This window comes from Oryctolagus cuniculus, chromosome 18, assembly GCF_051225735.1.
Source record: "Oryctolagus cuniculus isolate XC-2025 breed Fujian yellow rabbit chromosome 18, ASM5122573v1, whole genome shotgun sequence".
NCBI classification, from domain to species: Eukaryota; Metazoa; Chordata; class Mammalia; order Lagomorpha; family Leporidae; genus Oryctolagus; species Oryctolagus cuniculus.
The window spans coordinates 19,343,487-19,363,085 of NC_142884.1; the positions used below are offsets into that span (position 1 = coordinate 19,343,487).

At 44.5% G+C, this 19,599-nt stretch overlaps 1 protein-coding gene across 7 annotated transcripts in view; it reads right to left on the minus strand.

Moving 5' to 3' along the window:
• Positions 1–19,599, minus strand: part of ZNF568 (zinc finger protein 568) — a 97,254-nt gene that overhangs the window by 23,324 nt on the left and 54,331 nt on the right. For 5 of the 7 annotated variants that reach the window (XM_070062277.2, XM_070062278.2, XM_089319252.1 and 2 more), the window contains one exon: positions 4,330–4,382. The exons of the other annotated variants lie outside the window; for them this stretch is intronic. In XM_070062277.2, coding sequence (XP_069918378.1) covers positions 4,330–4,382 — 53 coding nt within the window. The remainder of the gene's footprint in view (positions 1–4,329; positions 4,383–19,599) is intronic. 7 annotated transcript variants of the gene reach the window in all.

The following is a 19,599-nucleotide window of genomic DNA, read 5'->3' on the forward strand; positions in this document are numbered from 1 at the left end:
TGGCCAGTATGAGAGACTAATTAGTTGCACACTGCAAAGACCTGAGACCTGTAGAACCATGCTCTCAGAATATAGAAAAACTAGAAGTACAGCACTCCCATTCTTAAAAAAAATACAGACTTATTTGAAAGGCACAGTGACAGAGAGAGAGAGAGAGAGGGAGAGATCGATCTTCTGGCTACTGGGTTTACTCCCCAGATGGCTGCAATGACTGGGGATAGGCCAGGCCAAAGCCAGGTCACCAGAGTTGTAGGTGGTGGCTCAACCCGCTGTGCCATGATACTGGCTTCAGAGCACTAGCATTCTTGGGGATGCAAAGATAACTGCGTTACTTGAACCTTGGCAGCTGTAACTTACACATGATACTAGAAATCAATTAAACTCATTAGGTACATTAAAGAAAACCATTACGATCATCTCAAGAGATATAGAAAAGGCATGTCAAAAATGTAATATTCATTCATGATAAAAACTCAGGATTAAATTAGAAATAAAAACTAATGTCCTTAACCCATTACAGGACATTCTGTCAAAACAAAAACAAAAACAAAAAACACACCAATGCCCCCCCCCAAAAAAAACAAACAACAAAACCAGAAAACAAGAATGAGCATTATACGTAAAAAATGAAATATCCAAAGAATCTCCTCTAAAACTGGGTGTAAGACAACAGTGCCCATATTCACCATTCAGTATTGTTTTGGGGGGTGGAATCAATGTAAGAAGGCAATAATTAAAATCAAAGCTTGAAAAACAAGGAAAAATAGACAGTGGATGAAGCCATAAGGCATGAGCTAAGGGAGTAGGAAAGGGAAAGAAGCAATGGGATTTGGCATCTCAATATATGTTAGAAAGAACAGGAAGTAGGATTTGGGTGACCCCATGTTTCCAGTGTACATGCAGATTCAGGTGAATTTCCACATTCTCCAGCTTTGTAGACTACATTATACAGAGGAAGTTACAAGGAAGCCCATGGTCATAGAGGCAGTAAACAGAAACAGGGTAAGGTTCTACACTTTAATCACAGTGCATAGCCCTCCGTTAATCTGGGCAAAGGGCAATCATGACTTGGAGGACAGAAGGAAATACAGGGAGAGATGAATAGTCAAGGGCCGAAGAGCAAGGGGAGTTGACGCTCCTTCCCCAGCCAAGTGTGCAGAGAGTGGGCTCTTGTGGAGAATCTGGGAAGGTTCTGGGCTGTATGGCAAAGGGAAGACAGATTCAACTAGGCCTCAGAGAATTCTGAAGAGAAATCAAAGATAAAGTAAGAAAATGATTAAATAGTATTTCTTCATTCTTCTGAGTGAAAAGAATCTGAGAGCTGACTTGCCAGAACAGTACCATACCCAATACATCCAAGAAATCAACCCAAATTTTACATCCTACAAACCCCATGCCATTCTTTAAAATTGATTACTCCAAAGTCACAGAAAAAGATCTCATTATACAATAAATTTTACACTCAATATTTTCTGTCATATGTCATAGTAGGTATCTTAAGGTTTAAATTGAACAAAAGAAAAAGTACTCTAGAAAAATATGAATGACTTTCTAGTTTTGGTGATGGTAGAGAAGACCTTCTGGGATGACATAAAGAGTTAACGAAACTGTTATCTGAATGTATTTTTGAAAACTCTGAGGGGCCAGTGCTGTGGTATAATGGGTAAAGCCACCCTAACTTTATATAAAAGAAAAAAAAGTCACCAATGAAACTGACTTCCAGTAACTATAAGGCACATACTGATTTCATAGAGGTTGAAATGTGAAAACAATGTGTATGACAGAATTAATGAAATACAGTCACATCTGTCTCACAGTTGTAATGTGGATTAAACAAGACCACATTGGAGAGGCCAGCACTGTGGCGCAGAGGGTAAAACCGCTGCCTGCAGTGCCGGCATCCCATATGGGCACCGGTGCAAGTCCCAGCTGCTCCACTTCCAATCCAGCTCTCTGCTATGGCCTGGGAAAGCAGTGGAGGACAGCCCAAGTCCTTGGCCCCTGCACCTGCATGGGGGACCCGGAAGAAGCTCCTGGCTCCTGGCTTTGGATTGGCATGGCTCCAGCCGTTGCGGCCAGCTGGGGAGTGAACCAGCGGGTGAAAGACCTCTTTCTCTCTCTCTCTCTGCCTCTCCTTCTCTCTGTGTAACTAACTTTCAAATAAAAAAAATACATCTTATTAAAAAAAAGCATTGGAAAGACCTTCAAACTATATATAAGTAGCTAAAACTAAGTGCTCAATAAGTTAGCTGCATCCATTGGTAGTAAGATCCCACTCTGAAAAGAAAAATCACATAGCCATACATATGTGCAGCACAATTAACTTGAAAATACTAATAGTTGGGCCAGTGCTGTGCCACAGCGGGTTAACGCCCTGGCCTGAAGCACTGGCAACCTATATGGCTGCAGGTTCGAGACCCGGCTGCTCCACTTCCGATCCAGCTCTCTGCTATGGCCTGGCAGAGCAGTAGAAGATGGCCTTAGTCCTTAGGCCCCTGCACCCACGTGGTAGACCTGGAAGAAGCTCCTGGCTCCTGGCTTCGGATTGGCGCAGCTTCGGCCACTGTGGCCAACTGTGGAGTGAACCATCAGATGGAAGACCTCTCTCTCTCTCTCTCTGTACCCCTCCTCTCTCTGTGTAACTCTTTCAAATAAATAAGTAAATATTTAAAAAAATATATTTATTTTATTTTATTTTATTTTATTTATTTATTTATTTTTTTTGACAGGCAGAGTGGACAGTGAGAGAGAGAGACAGAGAGAAAGGTCTTCCTTTGCCGTTGGTTCACCCTCCAATGGCCGTCGCGGTCGGCGCGCTGCGGCCGGCGCACCGCGCTGATCCGATGGCAGGAGCCAGGAGCCAGGTGCTTTTCCTGATCCCCATGGGGTGCAGGGCCCAAGCACCTGGGCCATCCTCCACTGCACTCCCTGGCCACAGCAGAGGGCTGGCCTGGAAGAGGTGCAACCGGGACAGAATCCGGCGCCCCGACCGGGACTAGAACCCGGTGTGCCGGCGCCGCTAGGCGGAGGATTAGCCTAAGTGAGCCGCGGCGCCGGCCTAAAAAAATATATTAATAGTGACTATCTTTGGATGGTGGGACCACGGGTGACTTAATGAGACAACTAACTTCCTCAAGTTTTGAAACTTTTGCAAGAATCCTTTATTACTCTAACCATTAGAAAGCAGACAATTTGCTTATTTCTCCCTTGGGGAAAATCTTCTAGAGCTGAAGGTGGCAGAAGGGAGATTACAAGCAGTTAGGAATTTTTAAGAATTTACAAACAAAAGGTTACTGCATGTGACCCTGGAGAAATTAATGATACTGAAGTGCGTAACTTCATTCTGTTCTTCAACTTCCCTGTCACAACACAGAGGCATGTTCACTGTTAAGATTGTTCTGAGCAGAGCCAGCGTGTGGTGAAGCAGGTGAAGCTGCCACCTGTGACGCTGGCATCCCATAAGGGCGCTGGTTTGAATACTGGTTGCTCCACTTCCAATCTATCTCCCTGCTAATGCACCTGGGAAAAGGAGTGGAAAATGGCCCCAGTATTTGGGTCCCTGCCACCCACGTGGGAGACCCGGAAGAAGCTCCCAGTTCCTGGCTTTGGCATGACCCAGCCTTGGCTGTTGCAGCCATTTGGGAAGTAAACCAGCTGATGGAAGATTTCTTTCTGTCTCCCCTCCCCCCATCCCGCCCTTGTAACTCTGACTCAAATAAATAAATAAATCTTAAAAAAAAAAAAAAAAGACCTTCTGAGAATGAATAAAATCCAAGGAAATGAAAATTCTAGATCAGATGAGTCAATATATAAAAGCAGACAGCCCTGGGGCTGGTTGAGAAAAACTACTGCACAGATATGCTTTCCTTTTCTCTTCTCCCTTTCCCAAATCATTATTCTAAGTCTTCTGGATAGATAGGAATTTATAAGGTTTTAACACCTTGAAAACCAAGAAGGCTTGGCCGGCACCATGGCTCACTTGGTTAATCCTCTGCTTGTGGCACCGGCATCCCATATGGGCACTGGTTCTAGTCCCGGTTGCTCCCCTTCCAGTCCAGCTCTCTGCTGTGGCCTGGGAAGGCAGTGGAGGATGGCCCAAGTGCTTGGGCGCCTGCACCCGCGTCAGAGACCAGGAGGAAATACCTGGCTCCTGGCTTCAGATTGGCATAGCTCCGGCCGTGGCGGCCTTCTGGGGGGTGAACCAACAGAAGGAAGACTTTCTCTTTTTCTCTCACTAACTCTACCTGTCAAAAAAATTAAAAAAAAAAAAAAAGAATAAAAAGAAAACCAAGAAGGCTTTCCAAGAAGAAAGTGAAAAATCCAACTTACCCCCACCATAACTTTAGATGCACAGCTGTTCCTCTCTCCTCTTTTTCTGGGTCCTTGAAGAAGGAAAACATAGAAAAGCACTAAGAAACCTTGAGACAACAGCTCTTCATGACCAGCCCAGAGGAAGTCAAGTCAGAAAAAACTCCTGCCCCATCCCAAGGCACTCAGAGAAAGACCAAAGAAACCTGCTATCTCATGGCTCTCTCTCACTCTCACAAAGGAAAAAGCAGGTGACCTCAGAGCCCTAACAGGAGTCCTGGGAGAGCCTCCCAGACAGTAAGTAGTCTTCTTTCTCAGTAAGAGCACAACATGGGATATTTTCAGGCCCGGCATCTTTTTTTTTTTTTTTTTTTTTTTTTTTTTTTGACAGGCAGAGTGGACAGTGAGAGAGAGAGACAGAGAGAAAGGTCTTCCTTTTTGCCGTTGGTTCACCCTCCAATGGCCTCCGCGGCCGGCGCGCTGCGGCCGGCGCACCGCGCTGATCCGATGGCAGGAGCCAGGAGCCAGGTGCTTTTTCCTGGTCTCCCATGGGGTGCAGGGCCCAAGCACCTGGGCCATCCTCCACTGCACTCCCTGGCCACAGCAGAGGGCTGGCCTGGAAGAGGGGCAACCGGGACAGAATCCGGAGCCCCGACCGGGACTAGAACCCGGTGTGCCGGCGCCGCTAGGCGGAGGATTAGCCTAGTGAGCCGCGGCGCCGGCCAAGGCCCGGCATCTTGTACTGAGTCCAAACTTGTGGCTCCAAGACACAGCCTAAGTGGGCCCAAGGGTCAGTAGCTCACATTGTGTCCTTAGGGTTGGTATTAACTCTATGGGCCTAGAGCCCTGGCAGCAACAGGATGAAAGAACAGAGAAATGGAAATAGGAACACAGCCTCATTTCACCCACCCCCAATAGCCTCTGTAGACCGAATGGCCTGGGTTGTATGTGTTCCAGCTGGGCTTTAAAATACCATGGCGGCTACAGCAGCTAGCCACCAAGTCAGGGGTTTTAGATAGATGCCCAGACCCCATCCATCGGTCAACCTCTCCCAATATAGGCCGAGAATGCACAAAGAGGGCAGTGCCCCAACCTCTCCCACCTCTCAAATGCAGAGCTGATGACCTGGCCACATGGGGTTGGGGGTGGGGGCAGTGCATGTATGTACACACACACACACACACACACACACACACACAGAGAGAGAGAGAGAGAGACTTACAGAACTTCACTGAGGTAGGGCACCCATCACATTCCCCTGGGGTACACTGGGAGCACAATTCCTGTCCAGGGAGTATAGCATGGACTACCCAGGAAAGAGGACACACCCCGAGCACATTCTGGTGCCCCCTTCAAACCACATCCATTCCATGCAAGTGCTAAACAATGACACTGTCCTCTTCGAGTAAGAACTAGTCTGCTGGAAACTCCTCTCCTATCCCAAAGGCTCATGGTCCTGATGTCCTTTATTTGGGAAATCTGGATAACCCCAATAACTGACTACAATTAAAATGTCAGGCAACCCCCTGCCCCTCCCAGCTCCAGGATTCTTCACTGTCCACTCCTCAGGGACCCTGATACTTGGGACTGACAGAGTCCATGCCAAACCAGTAAGTTAAGGTGATCAGCAAGCCCTAACCCTTTACATATTAACACTACCAATCAACAAGTGCCAGCCAATATTGGCAGGAAGTGGCTCAGGCCACAGCACCCTGTGGTAAATGTACTCCAGAAGAGGAGTGGAAAAACCCAGATGGCCCAGAGCTGCGGCCGGAATGACTACCTTACAACCAGGGGTCCTCCTTGTTCCAAGCCTCCGAAAAGCACAGTCCAGACCTCCCAGCTGCACCCAACCACCCGCCAAGGACCTAGGTGGTCCACAGGCCATGGCAGTAATAGGTGGCCACTGAGAGGTAGGAAAAGATCGTGGGGCAGTGAAAGCTGCGAGATGTCCGGACTCTGCTAAGTCCAGCAACACTCCTTGCCCAAATAGGTGTCTAGAGGCCTCAAGAGTTGCCGGTAAAAAAAAAAAAAAGTTGTGGACTGCCCAAAGTTCTATCCACAAGGAGCAAGGGATTAGGAGAGGACTCCTCAACCACACCATGAAATAGGAGTCTTCTTGGACGTGACGTGGAAAGTTCAGGATTGACCACATCCCACTACAGTCTGGTGCCCAAATTTGGGGTGGGAAGTGCAGAGTGCAGGCTGCAGTGAGGAAGGTGGCAATGCCAGGGCTTCTGGCTTCTCAGCACAACTCTAGTCGGGTCACAGGCACTACCAGTAGGGGCTGGGCACAACCCTGGAGTGGGAAATGCAGTCCCAGCTGAGAAAGCTGGGGATGTGGTCCAGGAGAGACTAAAGGGGGTCAGTCTTGGGTTCAGGATGAACACGAGGAGACTGGAAGAGGTTGAAGGCGGTAACCCTGAATCTTGAATGGAAATAATGGAATACCAATGTAGTATTTTAAGAATAAGAAGCAGGATGTTTAATGACAGACATACAGTGGAGAAATACTTTAGGTAGAAGTGTTACTAAGTTTTATTTACAATGTAATGCTGTTTTTGAAATTTAAATAAACACAAAAAAATAGGCACTTGGGTACTAAATATTGGATAAAAATATTTCTAAAAGTTACAATAATATCGTTAACAGCAGCTAATTTCTTGGATGTGTAACTGTGAGCGACTTTTTAACACTGCTTTTCAGTTTCAGGGTCTTCTCTTATAGGTTGGCCATTATGATTTCCTACTTGTGAAACATTACTTCTTAAATTTTGGTAAATATAAATAGAGACTCTGGAACTGATGAACCAGAAACCAAAATACTGCACCAGACTTTAAAAATCCATAACTTGGTACTGAAAGATAAATGAAACAAAAAACACAGATAATAACACAACCAAAATTAAAACAGAAACAAAACTGAGAAAGGTTAAAGCAAGAGACATAGAATTTAAAGAATTTTGAGGCTATTATGTATAACTTTGTAACAATGGTAGAGGAAACTGTACATTTTCTAGTAAAACTTAAAATAATTTATACTAAGAAGTAAAAGCCTGAGCAGAACATTAACTGCAATAAAATTTAACGATGTCACAAAATATGTGCTTTTGAAAAAGATACTGTATCAAGTTGGTTATAGCTTAGTTTTAATTTTTGAATAATGATTATTCAAATAATTAATATCACAGGAAAGATGAACTATTCTCTAATGAACTTTGCATAAAACCCAATAAAGAACAAAAGAGAAGTAGTAATCAGTTTCTTTTGAGATTACAGATATAAAAATTCCAAATAAAAGGCTTATTTCAGTAATACGGTATAAAATTTACACAATGAACTATAAGATTTCCTAATGTTTGAGCATTAACCTTAGGAAATCTTACAACAAAATGCACTGAATGAACAAATTAAAGGGAAAAAAATCCATGCCATGTATCAATTGAAGCCCATAAGATGATATGAGATAGAATTATATCCCTGTCTTCCAAGATGTTCAGGTTCTAATCCCCAGAACCTGTGACTATGTTATCTTGCAAGGCAAACAGACCATTCAGATATGCTTCAACTGAGGGTCTTTTGAGATGGGAAGATTGTCTAGATTATCTGTGTAGACCCAAGGAGCATCCTTCTAAGAGAAAGGCAGGAGGGTCAGAATCAGAAAGATGTGTCAATAGAAGCAACATTTAGAATCACGTGCTTTTGAAGATGGGAGGAAGGGCCTGTAAGTAAAGAAATTCAGGCAGCTTCTAGAAGCTGGAAAAGACAAGGATATAGATTTTTCCCTTAGAGCCTACATAAGGAACACAGCTCTGCTAATACCTGGATTTTAGCCACTTTGGACTCCTGACCCCAGTCTTTGGATGAGGAAAACTTCTCTTGGAGCAAGAGGGGAGGGGTGCAGTGACTTGTCATTCACCAGAAAACCAGGCACCTCCTAAGTCAGTCCTTCCTCCTTACTTCCTGAGCTACATTCTTCTCCCTGTCCCTCAACTATAGGATACAGAAACATACACATTTCTTCCCCGAAACCTCCTCTCTTACAGAAACAGACTGAGGACCAGGTTCCCTACCTTTCCTGTTCTGGTGGTATCACTGGGTAAATCCCTAAGCAGTTCAGTGTCCTCGCAAAGTTATTTGTCCCCTAGGATAGAGTGGAGTCATCTCATAGGTACCTTCAATTGTTTATTTTTAAAAATTTCAAGTTTCCATGAAAATTAAAATAATACAAAGAACTCTTATACGAGGTAGATACCTGGTCCCTATATCCACCAAATGTTAGCAATCTGCCAATTATGATTCGCACTACTATTTAAAAATAAGTTCAAGTATCATATTACTTTATTACTAAATATGTCAGTATGTATCTCCTAAGAAAACACATATTTTATAACCATATACAACTAAACAGTGTCTCACACATATCACTATACACAATAGCACAAACAAAAAGCGCCACAACACACAGTGGCTGATCCTGACATCATGAAAGACAGAAGTACAAGGGTACTTCAAAATGTTTCGAGGGAGAGAATGAATGATATTATAATGATTATTTAAGTGCAAAAAAAAATTTAAAATCCAGGGCAGGTGTTTGGCCTAGCTATTAAACTGAGGGCTAGGATATCCACACCCCACATCAGACTACCTGATCCTAGACCTGCCTCCAGCTCCTGAGTCCAGCTTTCTACAAATGCAGACCCTGGGAGGCAGCAGTGATGACTCATGGAACAGGGTTCCTGCCACGGGAGACCTGGACTGAGTACCCAGTTCCAGACTCACCTGGGCCACTGTGAACCAGTGGATGGAGCTCTCTCTGTCCTGCTCACTTTCTCAAATAAATAAATAAATGAATAGAAATTCATGCATAGTTTTTTCCTGATGTACATTTTCCAAACTGAAGAGGATTTCAATTATTTTAAAAAAAGATTTATTCTTATTTATTTGAAAGGCAGAGTGACAGACAAAGAGAGGGAGAGACACAGAAAGAGATCTTCCATCTGCTGGTTCACTTCCCAAATGGCTACAACAGATGGTGCTTGGCCAGACCTAAGCCAGGAGCCTGGTCTCCATCTGGAGGTCCCAAGTACTTGGGCCATCTGCTGCTGCTTTCCCAGGCACATTAGAAGGGAGTTGAATGGGAAGCAAAGCAGTGGGGATTCAAATCTGTGCTCTGGTACGGGATGCTGGTGTTGTAGTTGGCAGCTTAACCTGCTGTGCCATAACACCACAGCCCGGACTTCAACTTGGTTTTTTGGGGGCACCAAAATCAACTTAACTTCTAATTCCATTTCCTACAGACTTTCTGAAGTACTCGCACACAAAATACATATACCACATATCTCTGACCTCAATTAACAAAAATTCCACAATTTAGTAAAATTGAAATTTCCCCCTGAATGTTTCCCAAATGCCTTGCATGTTTTAAAAAAAATTTACTCATTTAAAAAAATTTATTTGAAAAGCGAAACAACAGAGACAGACACACAGAGATCTTCCATCTCTTAATTCACTCTCCAAATACCTGCAACAGCTAGCTCAGCCAGGTAGAAGCCAGGAGCCAGGAATTCACCTGCTGCCTCCCAGGCTCACTGGGCTGGGGCAGAAGCTGAGGAGGACCTGTCTTGGGCATTCCATGGAATGTGGGCATAAGCATGAGCTTAAACGTGCTGCACCAGTGCTCACCTCATATACATTCTTCTTTAAGCAGGATACAGGCAGAGTTCACGCACTGCATTTGATGTTGTCTCTTTTAATACAGAACATTCCCTCAGCTTTTTTGTTTTTGCTATTTATTATTTTTTTAAAGAATCTAGGCTTGTCTACAAATATCTCTTATTCTGTATTTATGTGGTTATTTCCTCATGGTAAAGTTCAAATTAAACATACTTAGTAAGGATACTACATAAACAATGTTGTGTTCTTCATGTATCGTATCAGGAGACAGATGAAATCAGGTCATTTCACTATTGGTGATAAATCTGATCATTTTGTTAAGGTAGTAATGGTCAGATATCACCACTGAAAGTTGTATTTTTCTCCCTTTGGAACTGGTTAAATAACCTGAGAGGGAGTAACTTAGGACTATATGTACTTACCAACAATGACATGCATATTTAATATACGTTACAGTTTCATATAAATTAATACATGTATGCTTTTCTTTCAAATAAATTGTGGATGTCTTTAACTATATGTACACATTATGGTATACAGTTGACCCACCACATACACATATTTTTTAAAATATATATTTATTTGAAAGGCAGAGTTTACAGAGAGGGAAAGAGAGATCTTCCATCCACTGGTTCACTCCCCAAATGGCTGCAACGGCTGAGGCTGGGCCAGGTCAAAGCCAAGAGCCAGGAGCTTCTTCCGGATCTCCAATGTGGATGCAGGGTCCCACGGACTTGGGCCATCTTCTGCTGCTTTCCCAGTCTCATTAGCAGGGGGTTGGATCAGAAGTGGAGCAGCCAGTACTCGAACTGCTGCCCATATGGGATGCTGGCATCCCAGGCAGCAGCTTAACTAAGCCACAATGCCGACCCCCATGTTCTTCTGTAGTGTTGGATAACCGATCCATGTTAATGTTTTGTGGAACACTCAAGATACAATTTTTTAAAATAAGATAGAATTTTTAACTTTGTTCCTGACTGTTGAATTTCACCCTCAGGAGAATACAATATCACTGTAAACAGGTACTCATTTTCAAGTTGCTGAGATTCTCAATCACACTCAGAGTAATAGTCAAAGCACTGATGGGCAGAAACACATTTTGGAGAGAAAGAATTCTTTATTGTAGAGATTATAATCTGCCAACAAGGTAGGAACACTGTGATGAAATAACTCATGGGTGCTTTTAGTTGAGGGCAAATTGCCCTGCCTGATGAGACTGTTAGGAGTTGGGTATCGTGCAGAGCTTAAGTGTAACATCTTGGTGAATGATGATGGGCTTTTGGCAAGAATAGCTGAGATGGGGCCAGCACTGTGGGTGTAGCAGGTAAAGCTGCCCCCTGCAGTGCTGGCATTGCATATGGGCGCCGGTTCAAGTCCCAGCTGCTCCACTTGTGATCCAGCTCTCTGCTATGGCCTGGGAAAGCAGCGGAAGATGGCCCAAATCTTTGTGCCCCTGCACCCGTGTGGGAGACCTGGAAGAAGCTCCTGACTTCGGATGGGCGCAGCTCCAGCTGTTGTGGCCATCTAGGGAGTGAACCAGCAGATGGAAGACTTCTCTCCTTCTCCTTCCCCACTCTGTCTGCCTCCTGCCTTTCAATTAAATAAATATTTTTATTAGTAATAAATTTTTAAATAAAACAATAAAAATTTTAATAAATAAATATTTATTTAATTGAAAGGCAGAGTTACACAGAGAGACAGAGAGGCAGAGAGGTCTTCCATCCAATGGTTAATTCCCCAATTGGCCACAATAGCCAGAGCAGCACTGATCCGACGTCAGGAGCCAGGAGCTTCCTCTGGGTCTCCCACGTGGGTGCAGGGGCCCAAGGACTCGGGCCATCTTCTACTGCTTTCTCAGGCCATAGCAGAGAGCTGGGTTGGAAGTGGAGCACCTGGGTATTGAACCAGCACCCATATGGGATGCCGGCGCTTCAGGCCAGGGCGTTAACCCACTGCGCCACAGCGGCCGGCCCCATAAATAAGTCTTTAAAAAACAAACAAAAAAGAATAGCTGAGAAGCATTTTGAACCTGCAGCTGATTCCTCTAGACAGTTTCTATCTAATTGGGTTAAATTAGGTAACAGAAACCACAAAACAATTTAAACAGAAGTCTAACAGAAAGAATTATGACACAGAGAACTCTAGAGGCCTCCTTAGGGATAAGGGAGAGTATCCAAGGAAAGACAAACCTTGTAGGAGGTTCTTCTCCAAGGCTGTTTCTGGCTTCACTGGAGAACACGTGGTTTGAACTCTCGGGATGGAGGAGAAGTTTACTGGACTATCGGTTACTCAGAGTCTGAGTGGCACTGCAAGCATGAGACCCGAGGAACATGGTGTCCCTATTAAGAGGGCTGCAGGGAACAGCTGTGACACACCCACGCCAAGACTGATGGGCAGGAGTTGGAGTGCTCCTGTGGGCTTGGGGTGTGCAGCAGTGTTCCATCAGAAGGGCCGTAGCAAGGTGGTCACTGAACCAGGCAGTGCTGCAGGCCGTGGAGCACAACTGGTACTAAGCATCACTGAATGTTCTCACACACATACCTCCTTATGGTGGAATGAGGTGAAAAGTTCATGCCAAAATGGCCACTGAGGTGAAAAGGTCATGCCAAGATGGCCACTGACAACAAAAACTGCCTGGCAACAGGCCATGATTGGATGGCTTTGGAAACCACATGACAACAGAGGAAACCACATGACAACAGAGCCTGAGTGACGGCAGGCCGTGATTGGATGGCTTTGGAAACTGCCTGGCAACAGGCTGTGATTGGTTGAGGCATAGACCGCCCCTTGACTGGATTGGCTAGTCTTGGCTATATAAGCTGTTGTACTAACTCAAATAAAGGAGTCTGCAGGCTGCTCGCCTCAGGCCTGCTGTCACCTGACTCCCGGGGTCTGTGTGGTGACTCTGCACCTCTTGCCCCCACCATGCTCCTCCTTTCAGAAACGAATCCACTGCAACATTGTTGAGAAATCAACTGCAACATCTCCTGCTGACAGACTATGAAGAAAGGGCATGAAAAAATAACATGTAGCAACCACAGCCTTCACTATCTCTCCAAAACCCTTTACTAACAAAGCTTAATGTTACACTCACTTTAAAGGATATGCTTAAGGTCCAGTCCATTTTCACAGAGTTAAGTATTAAGGGGAATTGAGAGGTGAGAGGCAATAAATTGTAACTGGCACACTCCACCCCTTTGGCTACTCAGTTTCCACACCCTTTTACATACACTTAAACTTCCTTATAAGAAAACAACTCTATCCAGCAAGGTAAAGCTATCCAAATGAGAAGATGCACAATCCTAACAGCTGGCTACATTAATTACTAATTGTTTAACAGCTCAATTTCAATTATAACTCCACTGAGTATGCTGTTACTTAAAGAGTAAATTGGAAAATTAACCTCTAAAAATTTGTATATGTTAACACTGTTAGTATAAACGAGGCCAGTGCTGCAGTGTGGTAGGCTAAGTCTCTGCCTGTGGTACTGAAATCCCATATGGGCACTGGTTCCTGTCGCAGCTGCTCCTTTTCCAATCCAGCTCTCTGCTGATAGGCTGGGAAAGCAGTGGAAGATGACCCAACTGCTTGGGCCCCTGCACCTGTGTGGGGAACCCAGAATAAGCTCCAGGCTCCTGAATTCGGATTGGCTCAGCTCCAGCTGTTGCGGCCATTTGGTGAGTGAACCAGCAGATGGAAGACATTTCTGTCTATCCCTCCCTGTCTGTAACTCTGCCTCTCAAATAAACAAAACAATGGGATAAAATATGCAAAGCTGCTGTGGTGCTTATCTGTAATTGTATATTAGGTCAGGGTTGATATACATGAACTCCTTTTTCTTTCTTTCTTTTTTTTTTTTTTTTAAGATTTACTTATTGTTTTGAAAATCAGAGTTAAACAGAGAGAGGAGAGGCAGAAAGAGAGAGGTCTGCTGGTTTACTCCCAAATTGGCCTCAACGGCTTGAGCTGTGCTGATCTGAAGCCAGGAGCCAAGAGCTTCTTCTGGGTCTCCCACATGGGTGCAGGGGCCCAAGGTCTTGGGCCATCTTCTACTGCTTTCCCAGGCCATAGCAGAGAGCTGGATTGGAAGTGGAGCAGCTGGGACTTGAACTGGCGCCCATATGGGATGCCAGCACTTCAGGCCATGGTGTTAACTTTCTGTGCCACAGCACCGGCCCCTATGAACTCCTTCTTCAACAATCCATTCCATACTTCCATTGCCTTCAGTGACAACCTCAGATACTGTGGGTTCTTTACCTTGTAGGGTAACCTATCCCTTCAATCCTGAAGAAGCTAACTCCTCAATCATTCTGCCTTTTTTCTTTCTTTGTATTACTGTAGCCATTATAGGAAATGCCAATCTGTTCTTCCTTCCTTCCACACATTAAATCATCTCAAGGGGCCAGCGCTGTAGCATAGCAAATAAAGCTGCCAACTGCAGTGCCAGCATCCCATATGGGTCCCAGTTCAAGTCCTGGCTGCTCCACTTCCGATCCAGCTCTCTGCTGTGGCTGAAAGTAGAAGATAGCCCAAGTCCTTGGGCCCCTGCACCCATGTGGGAGATCCGGAAGGGACTCCTGGCTTCTGGCTTCAGATTGGTGCAGCTCCGGCTGTTGTGGCCAACTGGGTAGTGAACCATTGGATGGAAGTTCTCTCTCTCTCTCTCTCTCTCTCTCTCTCTCTGCCTCTCCTCTCTGTGTAACTCTTTCAAATAAAATAAATAAATCTTTAAAAAAAATCATCTCTAGGTTATCTATAATACCCAATACAATGAAAACACCATGCAAATAGTTGTTTAAACTGTACTCTAGTGAATTAGTGACAAGAACAAATGTGTACCTGTTTCGTGTAGTGCTGCTTAAAACATTTTTGATCTGTGGTTGGCTGAATCTGTGGATACAGAACTTGCATATACAGAAAACTGACTGTACCTGTGAGGATGAATCTGTCCCATCCACAATGGAAAGTTCCAGTGTATCTGACCTTCAAGCTGGTGGTCAGGTGTTCCTCACAGAGAATGAAGCCATATTAGAGACTCGATACTAGTCTACTATTGCAAAAACTAAAGGGAAGGACTGTTGCCAGCTGATTATGCCGTGTTTATTAAGGAAGAAAATGCTTTCAAATACCCTTCACCCCAAATATTTCTGCTTATATTTCACTGGCTAGATTCATAACACATAGTTACCTTGGTGAAGATAGACTAGGCAATAAAATACAGAATTCTTCCAACATCTATAATAGAAATCAACAAAGAAAAAGGGGCCCGGAGCCATCTGTTGTATCTTTCAAACACTTAGTGTCTGACACAAGCCCTCACCACCAGAAAATTGGTTTTTTGAAGGACAGACAAGAATTTGAATCCCGGAATGAAGATTTCAGGTAAACAGCAATGTTTCTGAGCTTAAGACATGGGTAAAAATCAGACTGTTGAACTGGAGAGGGCTGCATGTCAGATTCCCTGGACTCCCTGGCTGATCCAGGTCTCAAACATGGGTGCAAGGGCCCAATGATTTGGGCCATCTTCCACTGCTTTCCCAGGCTATTAGCAGGGAGCTGGGTCAGAAGTGGAACAGAGAGGGGACTCAAAGTGGTACCTACATGGAATACCAGCACCACAGGTGGAGGCTTAACCTACTACACCATAGTGCAGGCCTGCTAAAGGGAATTTTTTCTTTTCTATTTTTTTCATAAACATTTATTTATTTATTTGAAAGTCAGAGTTACACAGAGAAGAGAGGCAGAGAGAGACAGACAGACTGACTGACTGACTTCCATCTGCTGGTTCACTCCTCAAATGACCACAATGGCCAAAGCCGTGCCGATCTGAAGCCAGGAGCCAGGAGCTTCCTCTGGGTCCTCCCATGTGGGTGCAGGGGCCCAAGGACTTGGGACATCTTCTACTGCTCTACCAGGTCATAGCAGAGAGCTGGATTGGAAGTGGAGTAGCTGGGATCCGAACCAGTGCCCATATGGGATGCTGGCACTCCAAGCGGTGGCTTTACCTGCTATGCCACAGCACCGGTCCCGGCAAAGGGAATTTTCTAAGAGAATTGAAATAGTCTGCTTTTTGATCTGGGAGGCAACTACTTATGTATCTAAAATTTATCATTATGCACACTTAATATTTTTCTATTTTATGAATTTTTAAAATTTTATTTATTTGAGTGGTAGAGTTACAGACAGTGAGAGGGAGAGACAGAGAGAAAGTCTTCCTTCCGTTGGGTCACCCTCCAGATGACCGCAATGGCCAGAGCTGTGCTGATCTGAAGCCAGAAGCCAGGTGCTTCTTCCTGGTCTCGCATGTGGGTGTAGGAGCTCAAGCACTTGGGCCATCTTCTACCACTTTCCCAGGCCACAGTAGAGTTGGATTGGAAGGGGAGCAGCTGGGACTAGAACTGGCGCCTATATGGGATGCCAGTGCTGCAGGTGGATTAATTTACTGTGCCATGGAGCTGGCCCCTGAAAATATTTTTAATAGCAAAAATAGATCTTAAAAAAGATAAAAGGGGGCTGTTTCTGTGGCACTGCTTGCAACGCTGGCATCCCATATGAGCGCCACTCTGAGTGAGTCTTGGCTGCTCTACTTCTGATCCAGCTCCCTGTGAAATGTGCCTAAAAAGCAGAAGAAGATGGCCCAAGTCCTTGGGTCCCCGCATCCACGTGGGAGATCCAGAAAAAGCTCTTGGCTCCTGGCTTCAGATCAAGGAAGCTCTGGCCGTTGCAGCCAACTGGGGAATGAACCAGTATATGGAAGACCTCTCTCTCTGCCTCTCTCTCTCTCTCTGTATACCTCTGACTTTCTTTTTTTTTTTTTTTTTTTTTTTGGACAGGCAGAGTGGACAGTGAGAGAGAGAGACAGATAGAAAGGTCTTCCTTTGCCGTTGGTTCACCCTCCAATGGCCGCCGCGGCCGGCGCGCTGCGGCCGGCGCACCGCGCTGATCCGGTGGCAGGAGCCAGGAGCCAGGTGCTTTTCCTGGTCTCCCATGGGGTGCAGGGCCCAAGCACCTGGGCCATCCTCCACTGCACTCCCTGGCCACAGCAGAGGGCTGGCCTGGAAGAGGGGCAACCGGGACAGGATCCGGCGCCCCGACCGGGACTAGAACCCGGTGTGCCGGCGCCGCTAGGCGGAGGATTAGCCTATTGAGCCGCGGCGCCGGCCGACCTCTGACTTTCAAAAACATAAATAAATCTTTTTAAAAAATACTTTGATTTATGTCTGCTAGGCATTTTGTAAATACTGATTGCAGTTGGTTAACCACGTTTCTGTGATTTGGAGGCATTCCTGGATCCTTTATTGAGTAGTGACAACTAAAATAAGATGGTGACCAACTACAAATAAAGCAGAACACATATACCATGTAAATCTAGGACCAGCTATCTTTCACTGCCTACATGTGTTGTCATAGCTCTGAAATTAATTTATAATCTTACATTTTTATTGCAAAAGATTGTAATGACTAGTTCCCTGTGGAGCTAAGCCAAGATCATGGACAATCTATTTCAAGGTGCTGCTGATCAATGCAAGGTGAAAATTTTATATTAAACATGAACTGGCAGCTGCTAAAATTATAGAGAAGAAATTGAAGACAGAGCAGTGAATCCCTAAAACTGACCTAATCAGTTGATTGTTGGTGATCGTCTGGGACACTTTTGAGCAGCTTTTTCAGGTCCTGCTGCAGACAGGCTGGATCAGGATCTTGTGGGCAGGAGCCCAGAGATCTGTTTTTAAAACACTTCCTAGGCTTGTCTGATGCTAGTCTAGTTATACTACTCCTGTGCACTGAATTGTGCTGATGGTACAGCTGCTAAAGAAACAGCGATCTTTAGGGTGGTTTCCCCCTATTTCAAGGTCAGATTTCTGGACTCCAGGAGAGAAACTGAGTCTAGGCCTACTGCAATTAGAAGTGTGACGAGAGGCAGAACAGAGTGACTGCAGGAGAACAGATAGGTAACCAGAGTCAGAATCATAAATGCATAGGTAGTGACAAAGAACGCCTATGTTCTAAAAGAAATCTAGATTTTTTTTTTTTTTAACCAGGGGAAAGTCAACCTAGATTTATGATGACAATCCTTTACTTCCATGTGGTAATTTGCAGTCTGCAAGTACTTTTGATATATTATGGTCACTCTATTGGTCTTCAAGGCAATTAGCAGGTGCATCATCCTCATTTTCACACAGAGCATGGCCCCAAGTTGCAAAGCACTGGAGTGAGAGCTGAAAGTAGGAGGCTATGTTCTTAGTCATACCTTATCTTCTCTTAAGGTGACAAATATGTTGAAAATAAATTTTAAAGTAAAAATCTAAACATTTAAAGAACAGCTTTGCCATTTATGGGAGAACTGTATTTATCTGGAAAGTAGCATTGAGTTGAAACACCTTATTTCCATCACACAAGGTTAACAACTCTGTATAAATCTGTAGGTTGGGAGGGCTGTTAAAGGGCACTCAGTCTACTTTCCTCGCTGAAGAAATGAGGACCTGGAGAGTCAGAGGAGGTACCTTTGCCTGGGGCTTCTTATATCAGTGAATCTGCCCAAATGTTGGAAACAGGGATTTTACATGAACTATTGTTCCTCAATAGAATATACTGATTTATATTAGTTTGACATGTTCCAATTTTTTAGCTTTAAATTAAGCTTGTAATGATGAAACTTTTAGAATCCTCTGAATTAAAATGTTCACTTTCTTTCCTAAATGAGACATTTGTGTGACTAACTTAAACCTGATGTTTTTACTTATAAAATACTTCCCCAACAAAGTTTTTCCTCTCTTAAGAACTAAGACATGGTGTTTGCAAAGGAAAAATGAAATTATTTTCCTTTAGCTTTTTTTTTTGAAGTAAAATAGCTTTATAATTTGTTATTGTGGTAACGGATAGAAAATTATATGCAAAATATATCTTTTACCAGTTGCTATCAAACCATCTGAGTTACCTGAGAGGTTTTTGAGATTCTTAGCTGTTTTGAGCACCAGAATTAATGTGATGCAGTATAGATATAAAATGTTTCAAAGGACAAGAAGTGGACACTAATTTTTAGAACCCAAGCAAGTAATGTGTTGTGGGAGCAACTGAGACTAGACTAAATTACTGGAACTAGGACTAATTCTATGCATCTGCTCTCCCACAATATGGCACTGAGAGACAGCAAACAACTTCTACACAACTGCCTCGCCAATTTGACTTACGAGCTGCAGGAGCTGATCCTGCTCCTGATTGGAGGAGAGCTGCGTGCTCGGCGTGTGGGCAGCAGAGTTGGGATTGGTGGAAGAGGACTATAAAGGAGGAGAGAGACAACATGCACCAGGAACATCTAAGGGGAACACCTGAGGAACATCTGAGCAGCCCCCGAGAGAGCCGGCCAGCGTGTGCCACTCCTCCGCAGAAGTGGGGAAAGTGGGGGAAAGTGGGGGAAAGGGAGAAAGCGGGGAGGGGGGGGCGGCAGCTAACCCAGGACGGCGTCGTTCCTCCGCGAGTGAGGGAACGGCAGCTAACCAGGAAGGGCCGGGCCAAAAAGAACAGCGCAGGGTCCAGTGTCGTTCCTCCGCAAATGGGGGAGTGACAATGTGTCAATATTTTTAAGGAAGTGATAGAAAAAATATTCTGTGCTATT